This window comes from Lycium barbarum, chromosome 2, assembly GCF_019175385.1.
Source record: "Lycium barbarum isolate Lr01 chromosome 2, ASM1917538v2, whole genome shotgun sequence".
NCBI lineage: Eukaryota > Viridiplantae > Streptophyta > Magnoliopsida > Solanales > Solanaceae > Lycium > Lycium barbarum.
The window spans coordinates 69,058,270-69,080,708 of record NC_083338.1 but is presented as its reverse complement, the minus strand read 5'-3'; the positions used below and the strand labels follow the sequence as shown (position 1 = coordinate 69,080,708).

Genomic DNA, 22,439 nt, shown 5'->3' with positions numbered 1-22,439 from the left:
AATTGGGTCAAAGTGTAAAAAATAAAACTTTGGAGCAAGTCTGAAATATGAGTCAAAACTCATTAATCACTAACCCAAATTTTGTCACCCTACTTAATAATAATAACTTGAGTCATACCCACTCAAATTTGAAACTTTTTAGTCACCCTTAATTAAATGTCCAAAGACACTATATCTTTAGAGATAGAGTAGGGCGTGAACTTCTTATATGGTGTTTGCCTACTTTTTCTGAAACATTTTCGGTCTGCGTACACTCTACCCTCCCCAGACCCCATTTTATGAGATTACACTATGTATGTTGTTATTGTATTTTCAATCATTTTGGTAGATGATGATGGAATTGATAGAGCCAATGTTGTCGTTCTACTAATCCATTTTTCAATGTATTTAGTTACTTTTATTGATGATGCTTCACGAAAATTGTGGGTTCATATCTTGAAGAGGATTTTTAGAGCTAGTGACAGAAGGAGCATGGAATGTTCCAAAACTCATGCATACATTTCCAGAGGGGTTGAGTTTAATTTCACCTATTTTTGTTCCATTGTTAGGGTTTTGTGTTTTTTCATGTTCACCAATTCCATTGCTGCGCTTTCTCTTTGAGTTGATGCAGTGACAAGAAGCAGGGATTCTTTTTTCAATTTTCTGTTCTCTTTAAATAAAGTCTTTAGTGCAATGGATTATACGTAACATTTCAGCCATATACGTCTAACACATTTTATTTCTACAAAACGGATATTATTTTGTAACGGATTGTAAAAGATTTTAACATCAATTTGCATATCAGGAAAGTTAGATGTCGGATGTTTGACTTTCACAAGTACATAATTTAGGGGAACTCAAAATTCTTATCATCTGATGTTATTGCTTTATTTTTCAAGCATTAATAGAAGTGACGGTACAATAAAATGACTACAAATGTTCTAATTATTTTTTGTGAAATAAGCGAGTCCTTTTGATTCTACTCAACAAAACCAGGTAGCGTGAATCGAGCAGTTAGCTGACAAAAGCCGGCAAATGTCACTGAATTTGGGACGAAAGAAGCAATTTGCTTATGTTGAGTTGATTGGTTTTTGGGTTTTGGTTTCTCAAATCCGTAAAGAGGAGAATATTACAAGTTGTGCAAATCTTAAGTGCCCCAGACATTAGTTTTCCAGAAGCAAATAAAAACTAGTGACACCTAACTTTATTCACCCCAAAATTATGAACCAGCTTCATTCATCTTTATCAGCACAATGCGAGAAAATTGCCCTTTCATTGGCAATTATTTTCCTTCTCCTCTGGGAGTCCTGTTAAGAGGCCTCAATTAACTAGAGGTAATTTGAATGATTATATACACCATGGCAATCAGCATCATGTCTTCTGCTATAGTTCCATCTTACAATGAAGTTTACAAGTACATGGTACTTTTAGGTGTTTTACAACCAAGGTTTATACCTGGTTTTAGTTGATTAGCTCTTTAAGTTTATTGTACAGAATTGATACATGAGGTTAGCCTAATGTTGCACCCACATGGCCATTGTCAGTACGATTTATAGGCCTTCGAACATCATCTAACAATAAGCTGTGTCCTCGGCCATAAAATATGTATATGATAACTCCCACAGCAAGCCATATTAAAACACGTATCCACGTTTCAGCTCTGCAATTAGCATTGTTAGTAATTGGCATGCATATTCACAAGTTCCTAATATAAGAAAAGGAATATGAGGACTTACCCAATATTTACCAGCAAGTATGTATTTATAAGAACACTGGCTACTGGTAGGAAAGGCACAAATGGACAAATGAAACCTGAAAAAAAACAACAGATTGGAAATACTTCAATGACATTGTGATGCATTTTTAGGACAGCCAGATAATTAGCTAACCAGTGGAGTAGAAAGCAAGATAACAAGAGAATTCATGTCCAGATTCTTTAGCATGCTCTCTCTACTCGTAGTGCTTGTCCGATATGAAGCTAGGGTTATGCTTTAAGGTTTTGCACAAGAATCCCAAAATTTGGAAAACATGAGATACATTTAAAAGTGGAGATATTTTTAAAATAGAATTGACTTGAACTAAGTTAAAAACTTCTTTCCAGCTGGATTCACTGCAAATGATCATACCTCTTTCTTCTTTTTTTTTTTCTTGCTATTATTTTACACGATAAAGTTCCATATTGTAAAAATATATTTTATCTAGTATACCTGAAGCCTGTTTCTTCATTAGACTACAGATATTTCCAATTAAAAGAGTTATGCTTGTTCATACAGTAAGCGAGTGACATGTAAGATGACTGCAAATATTACAGAACTTTAGCAATACCTCCTGATTTCGTGAAACTCTTTTTTGTGTCAGCTTGATCGATAGAACTAAGCACAGCCAAACAGCAAATTACAAGCATACCTCCGATTCCACACAATATAAAGCGCAGAATGCTGACACAATAAGCAATTTATAGGTTTTAAGATACCAGACATTAATTTGGCAAAACCTGAAGAGGTGAAAAAGAGAACATTACATAACAATAACACTAAATCCTGCAAGATGATTAAACTCTAGGAAAAATGTTATGCAGCCATCAGAAATCAAATCTTGAGCTAAAGTTAAGCTTTTTTCACCAATATAGGCAATAGTGTCCTAACATCCAGTAATCTCCGATCATGTCTTAGATATGATTAAAGCATCTTATAAACTTCTGTTGATTTGTGAATATCCAATTATGTTCAATTATGAGCAAATTGGATTTGTTGGATCTAACTGGATCTGATAAAATGAGACTTGCTAGGTTGTTAAGTATTCTAGAAAATTAAATCAGGCTCAAATTATCTCTTGGTTCTCAAATCTCCTAGAATTAAAAGATTAGCTTCCTAGTATTTTTTTTCTCCTTTTCTGTAAGTTTTTACCTCAACAGACGAATAAAATAGAGCTTTGTGGGTACTAAAACAGACATGATTATCAGAGCAGCTTTATTCTTGTGCTGTTAAAACTGCATTTGTTCGGCAACGTCACTCAACGACATCAACAAAAGTCGAAAGTTCTGCTAACAAAGTTTCGGCTGAGACAACCATGAACCAAGGCGATGATTCCTTTCATTTGTCTTTTCAGCTCATTTCTCATAGGCGGAATGGCAAGAATTATTTGGAATGGGCCAACCCAGCCATTTGGCAATTGATGGTCAAGGAAACTTGAGAACCTAACTGGAGAGACGAGAAAGCCAGAACCAGGATACCTAAGAATAAACGCCGGGATGTCAGAATACTCATTGGTGATCACTTGGCTGCTAAACTCCATGGAACCTGCTATAGCCTATAGGTAAACCATATTTGTTTCTGCCCACTGCTAAGGATGTTTGAAAGGTTGTTAGAGACTTATACAGATGTAGAAAATGCTTCTCAGACTTCGTACTCAGTACCTAGATGTTCCATGCCTATACTATAGGTCGTTGGGACATTTGTTCAGATACGTTGACACTCTATTCCGCAGTTATGACATGGATATTATTATTACATTGCCTCTCTACTGTTCACATTTGAATTATTGTTCAGGTAGTCAGTTCGCTTGATGAGGTAGGTGCTAATTATGGGCCGGTTGGTCGCGAAAGGGGGAGGGGATGGGGAAAGGAAGAAGAATAGCGGGTGGTGGTATAGGTTAAATACATGTAAAGAAGGGAGTTCTTTACTTCATCAAATGTTTTTTTTTCTAATTACACATGTCGTTCTTATACATTCATTTTACACGTCATAAGAGATTGTAATTCACACGTCAAATATGTCGGTCCCGAGTGTGCACAAGGTACATTTATGCCACTAAGAGCTCTATCCAGCAGATGGTGCCAACTTTAAGTGTCTATCTATGCATATGGCCAACATTTTTTTATGATGTATTCCGTCCGTCCCAATTTATGTGGCATCGTTTGACTTGGCGCAAACTTTAAGAAAGAAAGGAAGACTTTTGGAACTTGTGGTCTAAAACAAACCTGAGACATTTATGTGATTATAAATCATTTCATTAAGGGTAAAAGGGGAATTTTAAAGTTAAGTTATTTCTAATTATAGCAATGTGACATTCTTTGTGAGACAGACTAGAAAGGAAATTGTGCCACATTAATTAGGACAAAGGGAGTAATAATTTTTTATTGCAACATCGAGGCATGAACACCCGGATACAAATAGTATACCAAGAAAGTAGAAACCTACACAAGAGAAAAATATGGTTTTCTACGAACGTCATCCAATCTCCTCTACATACATGGGTGCACAAAAAGAAATAAGGAATATGAGATTATTCCTCAGCCCTGCAAAATCACCCTCTTCCTCCCTCACTTGGCCAAAATTTTTGTTCTTTCCTTCTCAATTGTCAGCAACAATTCAAGGACATATTGTTCACAGTCCTGTTGCTGTACCCCTAACTTCTTGCACCTTCTCAATAAGTGTTTCTTGACCGACTATAAAATCTCCGCTTTTTCCAACCATTTTGTAACCAAGACCCATCTTCATAGCATGGCAACATGAGGATTTCTGTTGGAAGATCGTTCGGACTAATAGGTGCATTTACTTCATTTTCTACTGGGTAGCATCTCGCTGACACTATCTTGTTTAGAATCATTGATAATCTCAGCCCAAGCTTCTCAAATCTCCTGGACATGAGTATTGATAGTGAGAGTCCATTCATTTTGTAGCTCTAATATTAAAGTTGACTTCGCTTGTCTGAGTTTTCCCCAAATGTCTTATTCAATTCTGTGAGAAAGATCCATAGCTGTATCGAAACTTCCGACCCATTCACCTTGACAGAATATAAGGTAAATTCTCTTGATGCTCTGATTTCAATATCCAGTTGTCCACCGGATCAAGAGAAACCACATTAGGGACATCAATTTTATCGAGTCTCATAAGATTATGTAGATCCATAATATTTGGGTCTATATTCCTTCTTTTCAAGCTGAAATAGCGTTCTTAAAACCTTGGCAGCTTCTGATTCTCTGGACCGATCCACACTAATGCTATTATTTAGAGATGGTTTAGGCATGTGAAGGGGAGGAGTGAAGATGCGCCAGTGAGAGGTTGGCTATCACAGGAGTTAGGAGAGGTGTAGACCGAAAAAGAACTGGAGGAGGTGATTAGACAGTACATGGCACAACTCTAGCTTACTGGGGACATAACCCTATATAGGAAGGTGCGGAGGTCGAGGATTAGGGTAGAAGGGTAATACATAGCCGACTAGTGTCGCACTTTAGGTGGGAGAGGTAGGGGCTTATTAGTAGCAAGTCTAATTGTGGCTTTTTTGGAAGAATACAAAAATGGGAAGGTATATCTTGGACCAAAGTAACATACCAGTGTAATCCCACAAGTGAGATCTGGGGAGGATAAGATGTACGCAGATCTTACCCCCACCTTGGTGAGGGCAGAGAGGCTGTTTCCGAAAGACCCTCAGCTCAAAAGGAAAAAAAGATTGGAAAGTGAAACAAAGGAAAGTAATTCAAATTAGATACAAAAGATATGACAGCAAAATAGCAGGATACAAAGCAAATGCGCAATAGATAGTAATACACTACGAAGAATAAAAACTATGCGATCACGGCACTAAGTTATGATTCTAGGATGAAATTTTAATTTTTGAAATAAAACATAAATCTCCTTTTGACATGTGTTCCTTAGGCGTGCCTGCCCTTGTTGGATCATGACTCTTCTTAATGAGCGTAGCACGATCTAAGGAAAGGAACGTCGCCGCCTTCAAAATTCCCACTTCAGCTACATGCTCGTCACCGGTGTTACCACCCGGCTAATATTCTGACGATCTCTTTCTACCCTTGTGATTGACTCTACCCATATTGGAATGGGAAAAAGCTAAATCATCAACCCCCATTGTCATCACCGGCAGAATCAAGTATGCCTACAGGCCAAGTAAGACCAAATCATTCTGTTTTTTGGTCTCCACCTTGAATAAAGTGAGAGGTCTGATACAAAGACGTGCAATCCTTGCCAAAACCACCCCTCACCAAAGCCCTTTAAACCATCATCATAAGGAAACCAGAGTTGCTAGATTATTCTCTACTGTTTGATTTACCAAAAGGGCAGCCCGGTGCACAAAGCATCCCGCGTTAGGAGGGTCGTGGGAAGGGCCGCACCCCAAGGGGTGTGATGTAGACAGTCTACCCTAATGCAAGCATTAGTGGTTGCTTTACCATGGGTTCATAATGTGGGATGAGCTTGCAGGCTCCAAAGACGCTCCCACCCTGGGAAGTCATCCAAGAAGCATGGGCATGGCGTAACACCCTCAAGTGGCCTATATCAGACAGCATTCCAGAATTTCTAAAACTAGGAACTTTTGGATGACACTTCAATTTATTTTTATTTTCCATAAATTTGACATTCAAGATGGTCTCAGTCAGGCAGCCATCATATACTTTAACTTTTTAATAACCACCATAATATGCTTTAATCTCAGAAACAAGAAGAATTTAATAAAAGAAGAGGACCACCGGACATTAGTCTGACAATTATTTTATCAAAGAAAAAAAAAAATTTTATCGAAGACTAGAGAACTGAAGTTCATTACCTGGATAGACCTTCAGTTGAAACAGCAGCTACCACTACAAGAATTCCAAAACATACCATAGTTTATAGTAGCTTCAATTGTGGTATGAAATCCATGTAGAGAATGTAGCTCGCAGAAAGTTCATCTGAAACAGCATTTGTTTCTCAATCGATAATTTGGATAAGCACCAATAATGCCCAGTCTTATGAGGAAAGCACCATCCCTCAAGTAATCATGAGGACAATCTGAAACTTAATTAATAAAAGATACTTTTAAAATGATGGTTTACCCCAGAAGATTCCAGGCTGCTCATCCCCCACCCCCCAAAAAAAATCCAACCCCCCAACATCTCTCTTTCTTATAAGTAACAATAATTTAATTAGTATGCGCGAAAATGATGCCAAGATTTTACAAGTGTTAGCATCTTTCTACCAAGAAATTCATCCAGCTATTGAGCTATTGCTACTGGGAAATTATAGCATGAAGTACAAAGACCATATGCATCTGTTAAGATATAAGTTAGCAGAAACAAAGAGACAACAGGGGACAGATGATGAGTTAATAAAGGATAAAGGGAGAGCACATCACTGTAACGGAAGCATCAACAAAAAAAAAACACAGCTAGCAAGAAGGAACAGAAACAGAGAAAGAGGATATCAGGAACACAGGCAAGGAGGATTCAGGAGGATGCAGAAAGGAGAAAATTCAGACAATGGATGCAAGGGCACAGGAAGTAAACAACAGAACAAGTAGAGGAACTAGATTCAGAAGCCAAATCACTATCAGGAAATGGAAGAGCGAGGATTGGACACAACACACAAGATTCAAACCACAGTTGATGGGAAGCACCAGAAATACCATTCTCAGGATAGTCTTAACTGCACTAGTTGCCACTTCATTTTTTTGCATTATGTTATGTTTCTTGTAGGGATGTCTATTTTCTTTATTTAGTTATCTAATAAAATAGCCCCTAAGCAGCCAGCTTAGTGACCTTTGGTTAAACAATTTTTTAAAAAAAGTGTGCCCCCTCACGTGCGAGCCTAAGTCCTTTTTGTGGGCCAAGCAAGCACATAGAAACTATTTTGATAATGGGTGGTGGTGAAACTCGAACCCAGGATCTCTGTCTGCTCTGATACCATATTGAAGTGTGTGGTCATCTCACCTAAAAGCTTAAGTAGTTAGATAAAGCATGCTTTTATTTGCTTCATTAGAGGATACGCTTGTCCCTCATTGTTGTGTAAGGGTTTCAAAAGGGGTTTATAATGTCTTGAGGTACTCCACCCATTGCCTTAAGGTTGTGGGTTGGATGCTTAGATTTTTTTGCATGGTATTAGAGCCAAACTTTGGTGAGCTCGTTCTTACGCCCACTCTCTCTTCTTCAATCGCTTTGGGCTCAACTCAGCCCATGGAACTGCTTTGAGCTCTTCTCTCTCACGCAAAATAGCCCATCCAGCCATTGACGTCGCTCCAAGGTCACTCATTAGCCTTTTACGCCTAATCTTTCTTCCTCTACTTCAAACTAGCTTCCGTTGAGCCTCATCTCTCTACTTCCAAAGAAAGGCCAACAAAAATAGAGATCTTCAGTCTACGTGTGAACCCAAGAGACGGGTTACATGTGCGGGATTGTATTAGAGAATACAATTATCCCTCATTGGTTGTGTATGGTTTCCAAAAGGATTTATAATGCTGAGCTATGCCACCAATTGCCTTAAGATTTTGAGTTTGATGCTCAGATTCTATTAAAAGACCATAGCGTAAAACATTTCAAACATTATCTAAAGAGACAACGAAATAATTGAAGGTTCTCCTTGACACCCAATTCAAACCAAACACAAAATGATAACTCCAATAACTCCTATATAGCCTGGTCTAGAAGACACTTCCCATGCAATCCATACAAAATTGTAGGTTAACTTCAACGCTTTGTTAGCGTTACGCTTAGTGAAGTGAGTATAGGTAGATATGAGAGAGCATCATCAAGAGGAAACTCAGGTTGACTAGAAGAATTTAAAAGATTCCTTCTGATGAGCACAAATATTGGCAAACAAGTTTATTTACATTCTTGTTGCTACATCTTTAAAAAAAAAAAAAAAAAATAGGGAGACAATATAGAAGTACCTGCACTTTGTTTATGCAAGCACATTTTCAGTTTTCAAAGGGTTCAAATGTCATATAACTAACAGGAAAAAAATTCAAAAAAATACTGATATTTTTGGGAACGAATGATGAACTTCCCAGAGCATCTACAGTATCATGAGGATTAACGCTAGGTGGCAGACAAACTGAGATACAAAGGACAAGCTTTCAAGCTAGATCTATCAAATGAGAGCAAGACAGACTCTCTCCTATAGATTACTTCTAATAAAAATGAATTCCAATGAAGCAAATTATATTTTTAACAGGAAGGTAACTGTCAAACAAATTTTGAGAAAGCTTTCAACACACAAAAAAAACATGGTAGCAATCGCATGCCAACCAATATTTTATCTGGCGTGCCTTTATATGCTCATTGTATGTCACAAACCATCAACTCAAAATAAACTTTTCACTGAGCAATCAATAACATGAGAATGCTACCTTGAGCTATATCTTTCTGAAGAAGAGGCTTTTCAACCACATCTTCTCCAAGAGCATATAGATATTGACCACTACTGTTGCAAGAATTATCTAGATCTTTAGCATTTTCGCAATAAATCTTAAATTTATTATCATTGTGCAAATGATACTTACACGTTTGATTGCTGGTCAGATAGCAGGATAGGCAGTTCATCCAGTGGAACATATCTAAGTATCAAGATTGAAAGAGCAACTACGGTAAATGAGAGCAATGTGCCAACACTAACCTGCAAAAACATGCCAAATTTTCTAACTTCTCTTTGAATTCTTTCAAGCTTGCCTCTTTTAAGCATGGAAGTCTTCCTACTTATAGCTTACCATTCCCGCTAGCTGAGAGACATCCATAAAGAAGGCTAGGATTGCAATAAAGATACCAGTTGCCATGGTTCCCTTGACAGGAACTTGAGTGTGCTTACTGATGTCTGAAAAAAAGGATGGCAGTAATCCATCCCTAGCCATCACCATCAGTATTCGAGGCTATTTGTTTGCCACAGAGAGAAATAGGGAAACACAAAAGAACAAAAGAAAAGAAAGTTATGCACAACAAGAAAAAAAAAAAAAAATCATAGCTAACAGATCTTATAAATATCAGATTTGTTGAGGGGCCAAACTAGGGGATCTTAGAATATCACAAAGTTTATCAGAGAAAGAGGCCAAGAATTAACTCTAGAAAAAGTTTGACCTTGGGCATAACTCAACTCCAAACGCTACGTCAGGAGATAAGGATTACCTAAGACTATATAACGAGACAACAATTCATTTGCTCAACCTATATGGAACATTCTAACACCTCCACCTCGCATGCCCAGTGTTAGGCATTTGTGGCATGGACAAACACAACATTGACTAAACCAACAATAGGATGGGTCTGATTCTGATACCATTTAAGCAAAAAAGACCTTGGTCCTAACTCAACACTAAAAGATAGCTCATAAGGAGAGGATAGCCAAAAGTAATATAAGGAGACAATAGTTCATTCCCTCAGCCAAAATGGGACATTTTAACAATTCCACAGAATATACCAGTGTTGTCAAAAGCTCATTTAAGGAGTGCTTAAGCCCTGAAGCTAAAAATAGCTCAAGGAGGGCCCTCGCTTGAGTTGCGCTTCCGTGTAGGCAAGGCACGAAGGCGTGCAGCTTAATTCCCATGCATTCTCTCTTGGATCAAGCAGTACTAAACAATAAATATAATTAACAAAATTTGTTACTTTTTTCTTGCAGTACAGATATATTTTTCTTTTTTTCTTCATTAGGCCATTTTCTACTAAAGCCCACACTTTAAAGCACTTAAAGTCCCAACAGACCTGGAGCACTTTTTTTAAGGTTTTCGCTGATCTCTCGACTTTCTTTGGTGCTAAAGACCAATGACTAGTTAAGCCTTTGACAACACTTGAATATACTAAAATTTAGCTATTATAGGCAGTCCCATCAAAAGCATCAGATGATATGCGATGCAAGGAGGAAAAGGGAGGGGGGGTAAGTAATACTCCCTCCGGATCAAAGAGTTTCCACTTAGCCATTTGCACACCCCTTAAAAAAATACTAACTCCTAGACAAAAAGAGGCAATTTGACTAAACTGCCCCTAATTAAATAGGTATTGGGATTTGATCACATAGCACTTAATAGGGGCAAATCTGAAAAAATAAGGTTAATTCTTTCTTGATTTGATAAGTGGACACTCTTTTTGACTCAAGAAAAAAACCTAAGTGGACAATCTTTTTGATCTGGAGGGAGTAACATTTTAGCCTTGACACCCCCTAAAAAAGAGGACAGACTTACATCATGATAAGTATCATATGAACATGTGCAAATGATCAAAAAATTGATGGATGTTTGCCTACAAAATTCAAGCAAAAAAGTTGTATCATGTATCATCTGCTGGTTTAGCCAGATAAAAAAGTATGTTACAAGTGCACAATGCTCTAAAAGACCCAACGAGTACATAGTATCTCTGTTGATGTTGTTCAGGTATCTTATCCATGGTGTTATCAACGTATCAAACTACTGTCCTATGTAAAATTTGTGTTTGTGAACAATTTATCCACTAAATGGAGCTTTTTGAAGGGCCAACAGATTGGATGATCTTGAATCACTGTTCTTTTTTAACATTTTCTTGAAATACCAAATCAGGGACATATATTATGGGTTTTGGAATAGGAACTTGTGATATTACGCTTGCTTGCAACTATATCATCATTTCTAGGGCATCTCTCCGTCTAGACAGCTGCAGGACACTTAGGACTTATGATTCAAGTTTAGTATTACATCTTTTCTGTAGAACCCATAGAACTGGAAAAGGGGCTATCTGAGTACCAGGTTGAGGGATGGAATGCTGCTTGACATGTAGAATAGCAATTTTGAACCAATATTCAATACTTTTAGAAGGAAAAAATTGGAGAAGACAAGAGCGAACCTTTTATTAAGCAGGCAGTCACCAACGTATCAGTAAAAATTTGTCTTAGGAGAGTTCTACTGGGAATGTCTTAGGCAGTGGAAATCTTGTTTATAATATTGGGAATGTTTTACAAGGGAAGTACTTATCTACATACACCTACCCAACCAGGTTACTAAAATCTTCTTCTTTTTCTTTTGATAAGGAACCAGGTTACTAAATCTTGAGAATTATCTAATTCAGTGTTTACTTCTCTTGGACAATTCTGTGTTTTTCTTTATAAATCTCTGTATCATCTCAAGCAGCTTCAACCACCCAGCATTCAAGATAATTTCTGGCATTATTTTCTGATTCTTCCTCTAGCCTTGTACTTCCACAAAGCAAATAAACTGCCAAGATTGCTCTTGTTTTCTCCATCTCCAACAAATCTCGCGAACTCCATTTGAGGCCATACGTATAACGCTGTAACTAACATTTATGCAAATCAGTGGCAGAGCTAAGACTTTATATAAGGGGATTCAAAAAATGCTAGAACGGCATAGTTCAGATTCGAACTTGTGACCGAGAACTTTTGAATTCCCCTTACCACTGCACTAGAATTTTCACTTATGACAAAGGGATTCAACAGTTTATATAACAAAAAAGTTTAATTTTTTTATTATTTTTTCCCTATTTGCGAAGTATACTTTTTTGATAAAGGGGATTGAATTCCCTTTCCTATTGCTATCTCCGCCCCTAAGCGACTGACAAAGTTCCTTCTTTTTAATCATCTATTCAAAGTTGAGTTTTCCAACCAATTTTCACAATTTTGAATAGCTTCCTTGCCAAGATAAACAAGAAATTTCTTTCCATGAGACATATACGCAAGAATCAAGGTTCCCTTGGGGTGTGTCCCTTCCTCGGACCCTGCTATGCTTTGTGCACCGGGCTGCCCTGCCCTTTTTTATATACGCAAGAGCTGCCCGTTGATTTACGTTTGTCAATGAATCAAAGTTCTAACTATAACCGGAAGTAAAGGATTTGAGAGAAGAAGGGAACCACAAAATATTAAGTGTAAACCAAGACAAGAGAGTGAGAAAGATACAAACATAGAAAAACGTAGTATGAATGTCACACACATCACGGTTAGAATGGAAGCCAGGAGATGCCATCGGGATTCACTTGAAAAAGTAGGAGAACAAGTGATGGATCTTATCCCAAGAGAGAGAAAAGATTCTCTCCGTTTCAAATTGATCATATTTTTCCTCAGTTTGATAAAAGAAGTTCCATGTGACAAATCAGTCTCAGTTTGATAAAAATTTAATCCAGCTATTCTATAACTTGCTCAGAATTATAAAAGAATTGTTGGTTGTCAGAACGACTTTGCTGTAGTTACTCTTCGTTATTTTCTCCCTTGAAGCACTTGGTTCAAGTTAGACACTCTGTAACTAAATATAATCATATATTTAATACCTGTGGAATAATTGCACCAATAAGACTTGCACAAAGAGCAGTCACAGCTCCAACGGTTATAATGTAACTGCAAGCCATCAAAGTAATCAAGTTCAAACAAAGCCTAAAACGTACATATTCAGAATAATAAACTGTAGGTTATGTCACAAACTTACACAGCCCATTCCATGCCATAGCCTGCAAAAGCAGAGGAAATTGGTGTATCGGGGTCCAATGCGTAGTATGGAACTAAACCAACAATAACAGCTGATACCAGCATATACATTATGCCACATATGGATAGTGCAATCCCTATACCAAGAGGCATGTCACGTTGAGGGTTCTTTACCTATTACGTCAATTGTAAGTAAGTCCATGTTTTAATTGCAACAAAAATATATTGAAGCAACTCTGTACTATCCTTGAGATTCAGTAATGCAGAATCCAGAGGATAGCAAGAGATATGCTTAGCTTCAATCAAACAAAGAGCCATTCAAACAGCAATTTTTAAGCCAACAAAAATGATGTAGAAATATTTAAACCTGTCATACAGATGAAGAGAAGATCACAATAACTACATATTCTACACCAGTGCTTCTTTAAGAAAACATGCATGTACAAACTCATAGCATTGTCCGATTATCCTAGATATTGCAGCACAAAATTCTTTTATTGGATGGCTTTATTGATAAGAGGAATTTTATGAAGAGATTTGGAGTTCAAGCGGTGGGGGGGGGGGGGGGGGGGGGGGGGGGGGGATAAGATTTTAGTGAGAAGAGCAGGAGAGGGAGACAAATGAGGAATTTTCTGTATAACCGTATAATGAAGATGTAGAATGGAGGTCAAAACTTGAGGGAGAAGATTATCTTAGGGGATGAAGAAGTAATCAGAGACGAAGTTCTTGGATGAGTAAGTATGTGAGACGGCTAAAAGTAGGATGGAGACTAAGGTCTCAAATATCATGGTGTCACCGTCACATAATGCTTTAATAGAAGAAAGAACAATGTGGCTTTGATTACAAATAAGTTAGTAGAGTCTAGGATGAGAGTGGATAGGCAAGCAACTGAAGTGCATAAGGCTTATTCCCTTGTGGTCCCCCTTCCCGGACCCCGCGCACAGCGGGAGCTTAGTGCACCGGGCTGCCCTTTTCTTTTTAGGCATATGACCATGTTTTCTTAATGACAGCAGTGTCCGCCCAGCTTGCACACACCTCGATATTCCATCAGGTACCTGCTACCTCCACCAGTAGAGGTATACCGGGTAATTGGCTTAGGCAGATGGGAAGAAATCAACTTTGTAACAAAGAATATGAGGTTTGGAGGAGCAATGTGGATTTATTCTTTACGGAAATTAAGAATTGGGTGCAGATATTTCAGACTAGACCAACTAAACTTTCATCATAATGTCATATGCACTCAAAGCTAAAAATAAATAAGAATAGTACTTACTAATGGGAAAAGAAGTCCTTTCATCCGGTGAAGTGGGAAACTGTGAAGCAAAAAAGGGGAGGGGACGGATTGAGTATACAAATTACAATTGCTGAACAAAAGCCTTTTTTTCAAGTGATTGTGGAGATATAGTCAAGAGGAAATTCCTCAGTGGAAGAAAAGATAATTGTTTAGTTACAAATGGTACCAGCAATTTCTGGTGTACGAATCCTGTTAGTTCCCTCATAGCTGTGGTTTGTGGAAGAATATAAGAAAGCTTATGGGAGGAACACAAGGAACTGATCCAGTTAGATCTAGGGGATTGCAAAAGAAATTTTCTGGTATGATGATTGGTTGGGAGATACTCCTCTAAGAGACAGGCTTACTCAGTTTTGCAGAAAATAGCAGCCACAGTTGAGTAATGTAGAAATAACCAATGCTGGGAAGTGAAATTTGGAAGGAATTGTAATGATTGGGAAATGAATAATATGGCTCAGCTTCTACTGAATAGCTTATAGGTTCAGCCTGTTATATCTGATTCTCATATTGAAATTGCATAGCAGTGGAACATTCTCAAATATAACAGTTTTTGGGTTACTGTATGGCCTTGGCAGATGTTATTAAACAAACAGTGCTCCTATTGAGGTACAATTTTCAGTTGGATGCTACACATGAAGCAATTTTAACCCAGTATACCCGGCGGAGAAGTGGTTTGCATTTATGTAATCGATGTCACCTGCGTGAAAAGGAATTGAAGATGTAAATCATCTTCTTTCACTTGAGAGGCTAAAGTTCCCATCCTTTTAAAGCTATAAGATAGTTTGATAGACTCTGCAATTACCATGGCTCTTTCACTGAACAAGGGCATAAAGTATTCTCCTGAAACCATTCTCATTTTTTCATTGGTCAGGATTATGAGTTGCAGAGAAGGCAATTCAACTATTTCACCCTAACTCTTATGTTTTGGTTATGATAAAGAGAGGAGAAATGTTCTGTACACGTGCAGGCTGAGGTCCTGGGTCGAGTCTCACCACCATCCATTATCAAAAAGAATCCTCACGTGCTTGAACCATGGGAAAAATTCAGCCCGCACACGTGTGTGTGTGGATGGGTGGCTGTTGGGGGAGGGGGGGGGGGGGGGGGTTGGCGGTATTGAAGACATAATTACATAATTAAGTTAGAAAAATATTCTCTCTCTAACAACTTAAGCTTTTAGAAAAGATGATCACACAACTCAACATAGTACCATGGCAGACAGAGGTCCTAGGTGCTAATTTTCAGTTCCCCATCGTTCTTGGACTTCTAGTCCTAATTCATCATACAACGTACTGCTTTTTTATTAATCATGATGCATCATTCTGTTAATAAGATATTTCAAAATTACATTTCTTCAAAGGTGCATACCAATAATGTTTTATGATGACCGAAAAATTCGTGTGGGTCAACCCTTAGGACCAACTGTAGCCTACAAAACTCGGGGATCACGCCCCTCTATCCTTCTCCACTTAAATACCAGGCTTAATTTGCATAGTGCAGGGCTCGAACTTGTGATCTAATTCACAAGTCCCTCAACCTTTGCCACTTGAACCAAGCCTGGGAGATAAAGGTGCATATCAATAATTTCACCTTCTTAACGCTTCTAGTTCTAATACACCATACAACTTCCCTTAAAAAAAATCTCTTTTTTAGAAAACCAACAAAAGGAAACTAAAAGTTTCAAGCAGTGACTGTTACGGTTCATTTGGTTTGTGGGACAAGGGATAGCAATCCCTAGATAAAATGCGGGATTATATTTTTCTCTGTGTGGCTGAAATCTTTGTCCCAGGATTATTTACACCACAATTGTGGTATTATTTTTATACGACATTCCATGTGGGATATAAATCCCGAGATAAAATATCAAAATGACTTGTGCAACCTTTATTCTATTTTTAGTCCAATGAACTAAATATTTACCAAACACATAGTTTACACTAATATCCGGCAATATCCCCTTTTTATTCCAATAAACCAAACATATACCTATAAAACTATTAGAGTTTATCCACTAAATAATCCTGTCATTATTTAATTTAATCCCTGTAAGGTCTGCGTACATCCTACCCTTCTCAAACCCCACTTGTGGGATTACATTGGGTATGTTGTTGTCGTATTTAATCCCAGTATTATAATCCTGGTATAACTTGTTCACCAACCAAACATGTCCCTAAGGAATAATAAAAATGGTTCAGATAAATAACTACTCCCTCTGTCACATTTTATGTGATACACTTTCCTTTTTAGTCTGTTCCAAAAAGAACGATACATTTCTATATTTAGAAATAATTTAACTTAAAACTTCTCCTTATACCCTTAATGAAATGATTTTGAACCACACAAATATCTATGGCTTGTTTTAGACCACAAGTTTCAAAAGTCTTCCTTCCTTTCTTTCTTAAACTCCGTGCCTAGTCAAACTATATCACATAAATTGGGACGGGGGTGAGTAACTAATCAAATAAATAAGAGGAATAAAGTAATTTCTAATCAAAAGAGTGAAAGCAGAAAGACCCAGTTTATACAAAAAGAAAAAATAAATAAATAAAGACATTCCACCCCACCAAATTGGGTGCTACGCCACGAGCAACAGCTGCACCACCAAGAGTGTATTCGAGTATCAAAGCCCAACCAATTAGCCATGCGACCCTGAGTAGAGTAACATTTTGCAGTGGTCACAGACTGAAGATATCCTATAATGCAGAGAAACCATGAAAATTGATTTTCAGGATTTACTATACAACAGACTCTGAACAAATTGTCTTTGCAATGATTTTCATTTTAAAACATTTCCACCAATGAAGATGTTGAGAAACAATATGGATAGATTTGACATGATAAGGAATGTCCTCTTTACCCTTCTCCAATGCAAATATATGAGTAATGATATGCACTTCCAGCATATGGGCAGCGACACGCAAGCTCTGCGTAACAAAATGCAGAAAGAGCAGCCGCTATTCCACCAATAAAGAAGGAAATGGTGAGAGAAGGTCCAGTGTGCTCTCTGGCAACTGTTCCAACAAGAATATAGACTCCAGCACCTATGGTTGCTCCAACGCCTGACAGAAGTACGGTTAACAAATCAAAGATCAGTGATGCTTGAAAATCAACTCTCACTGTCCAAATGAGATTATATCGAGGGAAACGTATAAGAACTAAGTATTGTCTGTGTAATTTTACTTGAAAAGCAAAAGGAAATGCAGTCCTCTATCCAGGGAATAATGAAAACAAGCAATTAGCATTTACAATGTCAAAAACGCACTTGAAATTTACATGAACACTCGGTTATTTCAGCGAAAGTTCAAGGTGTCAGACAGAAGCTCCACAAAGCGAAACAGATGACCGAGATTTGGAGAAAGGATGACTCACCAGATAGACAAATTCAAGGATTATCAAATGCATAAGATACCAGGTTTTTATTTGCTATATGGAGAACATTACTATAAGCCCAAAGATAGGCTTCCTCCTCAGCTATCTGATGAGTGATGACAAGTCTCCAAAGAGATGACACTTCCACCTCCCATTTTTCAGAACTACTATGCATCATCACCTGATTGTCTCTTACCGAAGACATTATTAGTGAGATTACCATCACTGTTTTCATCTCCCATTCAGAATTCATCACTTCATGATCCTCGTTCTTATGATTGATTAGGTGTAACTAATTTGGAGCCTGGATTTGATCCTCATGGATGTCGGCTTTCTCCAATGAAGACAAAGCTAGTTCTAGAAAGTTGTCAGCCCACTTATCTCATATTTCTTTCATGGTTTTAGACAACCATAGGTTTAAAGGCAAGCCGATGATTCTTACCCACACCCAGTCAAACCTTGTGTCCACAGTCCACGGGAACGCATGCCGACTTCGGAGTCCAACAGCTAAGCTTCAAGGTTGCATTTTTCCACCTCTAAAGTTGCTGCATAACTTCCTCCACCATCCTCTTGGTTGGAAATGCAAACAAAAAGTGGAAACCAGGAAATTCTTAAACGCCGATTGTATTATTCCATTTACTGCTCACCGACTTGCCGATTTCCGTTCTTGTGGGGATCTAAACAAGCTCGTTGGATAATCTACCAACAAAACACTTGCTCAAGAGATTATTTTCCTTAGCGTTTGTACCAAAATTCTAATAGGGCTGCCAACCAAGTGATTTTCTTTGATATTTCCATTTGTTGGTGTCCATAAGCTCTCCTGAACTGTCTGAGAAAAAGTATTGTGAATTTTAGGTGGTCGTAGCTCTTATATTTTTGGTCTCCTTCTATGTATAAATCTTTCTAGTTTAATGGCAATATCTCCTCATGTGACCTTTGGCCTGTTTTCCCATGTACGTCCGCAATGCTAATAAATCTCCCGTAACTGTTGTATTTCTGAGAACAAAAATAAGTGGAAAGTTAGTCCTATGCTTTCCACCTATTAAAGCTGCTCCGCCTTCTTTCGATGCTTCGTGAAGTAAGCTGCATATCCATAGCTCATCAACATTCTTCTTATCAGATTTCTCCCGCATTAGAACCATATTTCCGTTGCTGACTGATTCTTTATGATGTTGTAGAACTTGTCTCCTTGTTTTCCATATTGATGAACGCAAATTAAGTTGTTGGTCAATCACCAAAATGATTAAGGAAAAACACAGTTTCTCCACTGGTTAACGGAGAAGAGTAGTAGTTAAAGGTTTCTTTTTCTTTTATTGGTACAAGTACGGCTTCATCTACATTTTCCGCAGTAGCAGTGTTTGTTGCTGAAATTTGTCGTTTTAATTTAATCCCTTCACACTCATGCTACTTCTCACTTATTTTTATCTTTCTCTGGAAACGGATTTCATAGGGAAAAAGGAAGTATTAGTGCTTTAAGCAGTTGCACAGTTAGTTTACCCTATTCTATTAATTCTCCAAGTCATTGTGAATTCTCCAAGTCCTTCTGTTAGTTTACCCTTGACAGAATTTGTTCTTCCCCTCAATCCCTTCCTCCGGCGCAAGGGTTGTAACAAAAAAGCTCTTCAAATATTATTATCTTACATTACCAATTGACATCTTTTAGAAGACTCATACATATAATGTTTAGTTTACTTGGTGGCAATGGCAAAAGGGGCATCAAGAAAGTTGTACATAAAAGGGATGTAGGAGAATGGAAATAAACGTACCAATGGCTGTAACGTCGAAAAGAGAGAGTTTTCTGGCCAATTGTTGAGTTGAAAGTCTTTGCCTTGTTCGGGTAGCAGTATCAACTCGCTTTCTCCTAACCAAACATCCAAATGCACTCTTCTTGTCCATCATCTTATCAAACAACGAAGCTTGGCCTATGCCTTTCGCAAGCACTTCTTAATTAGTTTAGGGATCAATTCGAAGGTTTGGTTGACCAATTCGAGGTTGGGTGCCCTTTAAATTTTGCCCCTCACATTTGTAATCATTTAAAAAGTTACACGTTTGAAATGCCCGCTCAATCAAAAAAATTTAAAAAATCTCACAAGTCAGAATTTAAATTTCACCATATCATACCAACAGAATTTTAGTTATGTTTAACCAAAAGTCTGTCGATAGGGGCAGACTTTGGCTTGAGACATATAATTTTATTTTATTTTTACTTTTCAAGATAAACTTTTAGTTATGTCTTAACTAAAAGTGTGCTCTACAAGATATAACTAAAAGTATGTCTCATAAGGTCGAACTTTTCTTCAAGAAATAACTAAAGTTATGCCGGACCTGACATAACTATAAGTCCCGTCTTATAAGGCAAAGTTTATGCCTTAGGCAAAAGTTCCGCCTTAGGGGCATACTTTTAGTTATGTCTTGACTAAAAGTCTGCCCATAAGGCATAACTAAAAATATGCCCCACAAGGCAAACTTTTTCTTAAGGCATAATTAAAAGTATGCCCCATAAGGCATAACTGGGAAAAGATCTGCCTATAAGTATGCCGGGTCCGACATATACTTGTTAAGAAATAACCAAAGTTATGATGGACCCGGCATACTTATGCCAAGTTTGCCCATAAGGCCTGAGTATGCCGGGTCCGGCATAACTTTAGTTATTGCTTAATAAGTGTATGTCGAACCCGCAACCCAAACCTTGCCTTGCGATTTTTTTTTTAATTTATGCTTGAGCCGGTGTTCGAACCCAGAACCTCATGATTTTTGCGTGAAGCTCAGGGTTGCAGCGCGAAGGGTAAAAATTAAAGACCAGCAATATGGGGGGCAAAATTTAAAGACCACAAATATGAGGGCAAAATTTAAAGACCACCCCAAAAGAAGGGCAATCCGCGCAAAAAAATGTTCGAGGTTCGCCGAGTCCCACCTCCACTCTTCTAGGCCCACCCCTGATCTTCTCTTATCGATTTTCTTCTTGGTAAAATTACTCAAATGACTACCTTATGGTAGTTTCCTATCATTTATAGCTACCCTTTTAAATATTACCATTTGTAGCTATATTTTCCCAAATTAAGGCATTTTTTCGGATGTATTTGATGCGTGTAAATTCATAGAAACACAGTAAAAAAGAAAACATATCCCTTGATTTTAGGCCATAACGGTGAGATCATTTAATTAGTTATTAATTGGTATTTTTTATCATACTCTTCCACAAAATCAGATTTTAGATTTCTTTTCCATAACCATTTTCTATTCCTTCATCCAATCTTCAACATTCAAACGTAAAAAATCAAAAATTCAAAATTTGAAAACATTCAACAGCCAATGTATTTGAAGTTTTCAATATTGATTTCGTTTTTTATTTATCCATGTATTTGATAGCATAACTAATGTATTTGAAGTTTCCAATCAAACTCCATGTATTTTATATTAAATATCATGTATTTGTATGAGTAACAATTTGCATCACCAATGTATTTAGTGGTAATGTATTTGAAGTTTTCAATATTGATTTCGTTTTTTATTTACCCATGTATTTGATAGCATAACTTATGTATTTGAAGTTTCCAATCAAACCCTATGTATTTTATATTAAATCTCATGTATTTGTGTGAGTAACAATTTGCATCACCCATGTATTTGATGGGATTAATTTGAACAAAATACATACATATATAGAAAACTTACCATGTATTTGTGTCACCCGTGTTTTTGAAACTAGATGAACTGATGGAATTAATTTGAACAAAATACACAAATATATAGAAAAACTTACAAAAATACACCACCAACCACAACAATTGGTAGTTATATCATAGAACACACACAAATACATATATTTTTCGTCTTCTCAAAACCTTAAAAAACTTTCTCAAAACCCTAAAAAACTTTTTGATTGGTGAGAATGGAAGTGAAATTTTTGAAGAAGGGGGAAGAGAGGAAGAAGACGACTATTTCACTGGGCATTCACAGATTCTTTCCTTTTTAAAAAGGTAAGAATTTATGAAAAAGGAGAGAGAATGATAATGTATATTAAGTGATTAATATTGTTACCATTAAAAGGAGATATGGCATTGGGGGTGCTAATTTTTAGGTATATTTGTGAAATGGTAACTGAAAGTTACTGTGTAGCTATAATAGTTAAATTAGAAAAGTATTTAGTTATTATTAGTAATTAAAATAAAAGGTAGTTATTATCACTAATTATGTATTAGAAGTAGTCATAACGCGTAAAAATTCCTTTCTTCTTTTCTTTTTGTCTATTGTCACGACCCAGCTAGGGGCCGCGACGGGTACCCGGAGCTAGTTACCGAGCACCGCTCACTCTACTACTTATCTTGCCCATCTAATATTCTTTTATCAATTTACATACCAGTTGTAGGAAAATCATAATTAAACAAACATAAATACTTTATATACAATTGCCTTTCGGCCATCAAAATAATATACACGCATATGAAAACGTCTTGTGAGACCATATAACCCACACTGCGTATCTACGAGCCTCTACTAACATACTGTATATACATGGACGGAACAAGACTCCGTCGTGCCCAAAATATGCATATATACCAAAAGGATAGTCCTAAGCACCTCCGGGCGATGGAGTGCTTTCAACCAGCTGACTGCTACTGAGGATCTGGGCCAAGCTCTCCTCTCTGTCT

The 22,439-nt window shown here is 37.4% G+C and overlaps 1 protein-coding gene across 10 annotated transcripts; it reads right to left on the bottom strand.

The window, feature by feature from the left end:
* Positions 1-1,182: 1,182 nt before the first annotated feature.
* LOC132626574 (cationic amino acid transporter 3, mitochondrial-like) lies at positions 1,183-19,791 on the bottom strand. 10 transcript variants are annotated; one of them, XR_009577397.1, is made up of 11 exons: positions 19,554-19,791; positions 17,276-17,477; positions 16,983-17,067; positions 13,132-13,304; positions 12,977-13,043; positions 9,451-9,609; positions 9,247-9,359; positions 9,094-9,167; positions 6,538-6,767; positions 2,305-2,417; positions 1,768-1,791 (listed from the first exon to the last, which is right to left on the bottom strand). XR_009577397.1 is itself a non-coding variant. In XM_060341494.1 (10 exons), the coding sequence occupies exons 1-10, from the start codon at positions 19,684-19,686 to the stop codon at positions 1,489-1,491; spliced, it is 1,272 nt and encodes a 423-aa protein (XP_060197477.1). In that variant the 5' UTR covers positions 19,687-19,787; the 3' UTR covers positions 1,183-1,488. The 10 variants fall into 10 exon arrangements, 1 of the variants encoding a protein (XP_060197477.1); XR_009577403.1 differs by having other exon boundaries at positions 6,538-6,761; XR_009577402.1 differs by having other exon boundaries at positions 9,094-9,164.
* Positions 19,792-22,439: the final 2,648 nt, after the last annotated feature.

Bases quoted from the DNA above. Each gene is read 5' to 3' on its own strand.
- LOC132626574 (XM_060341494.1), bottom strand. From the start codon at position 19,686: ATGATGGACAAGAAGAGTGCATTTGGATGTTTGGTTAGGAGAAAGCGA. The intron at 17,478-19,553 runs GTACGTTTATTT...TACTTCTGTCAG, and splicing joins TTTCGACGTTACAGCCATTG to GCGTTGGAGCAACCATAGGT. The intron at 9,360-9,450 runs GTAAGCTATAAG...ATGTTTTTGCAG, and splicing joins TCTCTCAGCTAGCGGGAATG to GTTAGTGTTGGCACATTGCT.